Source organism: Camellia sinensis, chromosome 8 (assembly GCF_055761805.1).
Source record: "Camellia sinensis isolate YWXY chromosome 8, ASM5576180v1, whole genome shotgun sequence".
NCBI classification, from domain to species: domain Eukaryota; kingdom Viridiplantae; phylum Streptophyta; class Magnoliopsida; order Ericales; family Theaceae; genus Camellia; species Camellia sinensis.
The window spans coordinates 149,689,773-149,694,072 of record NC_138968.1 but is presented as its reverse complement, the minus strand read 5'-3'; the positions used below and the strand labels follow the sequence as shown (position 1 = coordinate 149,694,072).

General features: G+C 44.9%; 1 protein-coding gene across 1 annotated transcript; it reads left to right on the top strand.

Annotated features, from left to right (window-relative positions):
* The first annotated feature begins 290 nt into the window (after positions 1-290).
* On the top strand, positions 291-1,987 carry LOC145798180 (uncharacterized). The gene is made up of 3 exons (XM_082885666.1): positions 291-380; positions 444-812; positions 1,976-1,987. The coding sequence occupies exons 1-3, from the start codon at positions 291-293 to the stop codon at positions 1,985-1,987; spliced, it is 471 nt and encodes a 156-aa protein (XP_082741792.1).
* Positions 1,988-4,300: the final 2,313 nt, after the last annotated feature.

Genomic DNA, 4,300 nt, shown 5'->3' with positions numbered 1-4,300 from the left:
GGGTGCAGAGCCCTAAAAGCATATCTGGAAGACCTGATAAGACAAGGTCATCTAAGGGACCTAGTAGATGAGGCCAAGATAAGGGAAGAGCAAACGAGACTGCCTCAGGCACTGACAGCACCACTTCCTCTAGCACCCCAACCGCAAGCAGGCGGACCTCGAGTGATCAGTGTGATTCACTCGAGGTCAATGAAAACAAAATGCGTGGGGAAAGTCAGAAGGTAAAACACTTACAGCATGTGTATCAAGTCTGGCAGAAGAGACCTAGGGCAAACAAGTGCCAGGGATCAATGGTGTCCTTTACTGGAGAAGACCTAGAGATGGTACAGCATCCACACAATGATGCCTTGATAATATCCCTCCAGATTGGAGAGTGCCAGGTAAAGCGAATCCTGATCGACCAGGGCAGCTCTTGTGACATCATGTATGTCAAGTGTTACAAGGAGCTCGGCCTTCGCCCAAATGATTTGGAACAATCCAATGGTCCAATGGTTGAGTTCAACGGAATGTCGACATGGCCCCTGGGAGCAATAAGTTTGGAAGTACAGGCTGGTACCAAGAAGGTAAAAAATGAGTTCACAATAATTGACATCCCCTCCCCTTACAAGGCTATCTTGGAAAGGTCGAGGCTGCATGCAATGGGGATTGTTCTCTCAACATTGCACCAGCTGTTGCGGTTCCCAACAGAACATGGAATTGAAGAGGTTAAAAAGGATCAGGTGCAGGCAAAGAATTGCTTTATGGCAGCAATGAAATCTACCTGTAACATACGAGAAGCAGAAGCAGTAGAGATTGAGGATGAAGACATGGAGGTCCTTGAGGACGTCGGCAAAGAACCAACCGAGAAAAGTGAGGAAGCCCTGAAGAAGATCCTAGTCCAACAAGGGGATGAAGAGCGCTTCTTCCTTCTCGGCTCAGGCTTGGCCAAGGAAGAAAAAAAGGAACTAAAGGCGTTCTTAAGAGAAAACCTTTGAGGTGATTGCCTGGACACCATACGAGATGCTTGGCATTGACCCTGAGGTCATTTGCCATAGACTGAATGTGAACAGGTCGACCAAACTTGTCATCCAGCGAGCAAGGAGGCCTACATTGATGCATGTTGAGGTAGTAGAAGAGGAAGTGGATAAACTTCTGGAGGCCAGAGCCATTCGAGAGGTTAACTACCCAACATGGCTATCAAACACAGTTGTTGTGAAGAAAAAGAATGGGAAGTGGAAGGTCTGTGTGGACTTCACAATCCTAAACAAAGCTTACCCCAAAGACAGTTTCCCACTCCCCAAAATTGACCAGTTGGTAGATGCCACCTCAGAACATGGAAGGATGAGCTTCCTGGACACGTACAGGGAGTACCATCAGATAGCCATGTACCCCACAAATGAGGAGAAGACTGCATTTATCACCCTAAAAGGGCTGTATTGCTACAAAGTAATGCCTTTTGGGTTGAAAAATACAAGAGCAACTTACCAAAGATTGGTAACTAAGATGTTCAGACATCTAATAGGCAAAACAGTGAAGGTATACATTGATGACATGGTCGTGAAAACCAAGGAACCTAAGGATCATCTGGCTGACCTTAAGACAGTCTTTGATATCCTAAAGACATTTTGGCTTCGACTCAATACGTCAAAGTGCGCATTTGGAGTTAGGTCAGGAAAGTTCCTAGAATACTTGGTCACCAAAAAGGGCATTGAGGCAAGCCCGAATCAGATCAAGGCCATCTCGGACTTGAAGAGCCCAACATCGGCAAAACAAGTACAGATGTTGACTGGAAAGGCTACAGCCCTGAATAGGTTCATAAGCAAAAGTTCTGACAAATGCAAACCTTTCTTTAGTTTAGTAAAGAAAGCCACAGACTTCTTATGGACAGAAGAGTGCGAAGTCGCCTTGGCCGACTTGAAGAAATACTTGACCACTGCTCCAGTTCTCTCAAATCCAGTACCTGGAGATGAGTTATTCTTATACTTGGTGGTTTCAGAGCATGCAGTGAGTGCAGTGGTAATCAAAGAAGAAAAGGGGGAACAAAGGGTAGTTTACTATATGAGTAAAACCCAAGCAGATACAAAGACCAGATACGTACCCTTGGAGAAGCTGACACTGGCTTTAGTAATGGCCTCTAAGAAGCTAAATCATTACTTTCAAGCCCACAAGATTGTGGTATTAACTGAGCATCCTTTGAAATCACTGTTGCAGCAAGGAGATCTGACAGACAGGATAGCTAGATGGGTAGTGGTGTTGTGCCAATATAACCTAGAATTCAGACCCAAAATAGCAATCAAAGGCCAAGTTTTGGCCGACTTCGTGGCCGACTTCGCACCAGGCGCCACTATACATCGGGCTCCGTTGAGTCAGGGTATACGTGTAACAAGCGCCCGCGTGGGCCTCGTGCTACAGTTCGGACTCAATTTGTGTCACGGTTCTTAGTCTGAACCAAAAAGTCCAAATCTGGCAAATCGTTTTGAGAAACAGATTTTTGAAAAAGTAGTGCCAAACATGGACTGCTTTGCCAGATACAGAGTCGCCACCTAAATATTTTAAAATGGGAAATTTAGGAAACCCTGACTCGGTGCCGAAGGCCACATGTCCGTCATCACCGGAGTTGTCTCGGCTCGGGAGCTTGGGTACGATCGGGGAAGGTCAGCTATGAGCACCCCCTTTCGCCCGGTCCGAAGACCGGCCTCTACTAACCGTGATATCCGTTTTTGAAAACTTTATGTATTCTTAAACCAATTGTTAGCCTAAAATTACTATGTTATGCGCACAGCAAACAAGTATAGACCAAATCGCCCAAATTGGAACAAAACATTTCATGTTTGTTTTGAAAATGGTTTGCTACTCGCAAGTAGGCTAAAATGCAGATTTTTGCCACCCTTAAGTGGGCTTTTAGAAAAGATGATTTTGCCACTATCTAGTGGGCTTAAAACTCACAGCTTTAATGCATTATCCCAATTTAAGCAATTTGACCTCCACCCACAGGCATTCAAGCAGTTTATCTCATGTAAGCACTTAGCCGCATGGCAAGCATACTGTCATGGCAACACTCACACGCATGCTGGATGCTAAAGCAAAAATACTTACATCGTACTCCGTGCCAAAACAGTAAACTAGTTAGCAAACATGCATGTCCTAGTTCATGTTAAAAGTGGCTAATGCATCACATGCAAAATGCGATCTAGGCAGGCTCGGCTAGCCCTAAACATGGCATATGAAATGTGATCAACTATCACATAGTCAATTTTTGAATTGAAGTACGAATGCAGTTAGCATGATGTTCCGAGCCTGATGCATGTCAACAAATGCATGAATGCACGCATGCATAGCATAAGGTATGCAAAAATAAATGTGCCCTAATCTACCATCATAAGCAGGTAAATAAAAGGGAGAAAGAAGTGGGGGTTGGAAGACATGCACACACACACCCACACTTATTACAAGTTTGCCCTCGCTCGGAGGGACCAAATAAATATTACAAATTAATTAACTACGCGAGCTAATTAAATATTACAAATTAATTAACAAATTAATTATTCTAAGAAAACAGTAAACCGCCTCGGGAAGCGCGCCGCCATGCGTAGGCTGCCTCTGTTTTCTTCCCTGTGCTCCTCTGGAGGCTGCCAAAATTTCAGGACTGCTTCCTTGGATGCTGGGAGACACCACCGGCTGGGTGAAATTGCCACCGGCACTGAGATGTTGCCACCGGCACAAAATTAAAGCTGTCGGCAGAGAAAAGATTGCCGGCCGGCACCTTACACTGCCGGTCGGCAGAGTATTCCTGCAGAATCTGCAAATGACAGCAACAGAGGGCAAGGCAAAGCATGGCAGCACAATTCAAGGCATATATGCACCAACCATGTCCCTTATCATGATAATGACTCAAAGGGGCATGTGCCTCAATTCTCGGACCACCAATCACGCATTTCCATGCATGATGGCCCAAAGAACCAAGTATGCAACTTTGATTTCAAATGCAATGCAAATCAATCAAACAAACTCCCAATCCCTATCACCCAAATCAAGGGACAAGGAATGCATGTTGATGCAATACAACCTAAGCATGTTAGCTATCATGCAACATGAACAATGCAATGTAATCATGCAAAGCTTACAAGCAAACATGCAAGGTAAGCATGCAAACCAAATAGAAGATGGACTTAAACATGAATTAGGCAGCCCCAAATAGGCCTAAAACAGTGGCCATAATATGAAAATGAAGTGCCTCGAAACGCGTGCACACGGGCACGCAAACCGAGGCAATGGCATACGCAATGCAATGGCTAAAACGGTATATAGAATGCAACATGGA

Bases quoted from the DNA above. Each gene is read 5' to 3' on its own strand.
- LOC145798180 (XM_082885666.1), top strand. From the start codon at position 291: ATGGTGTCCTTTACTGGAGAAGACCTAGAGATGGTACAGCATCCACAC. The intron at 381-443 runs GTAAAGCGAATC...AAGTGTTACAAG, and splicing joins TCCAGATTGGAGAGTGCCAG to GAGCTCGGCCTTCGCCCAAA.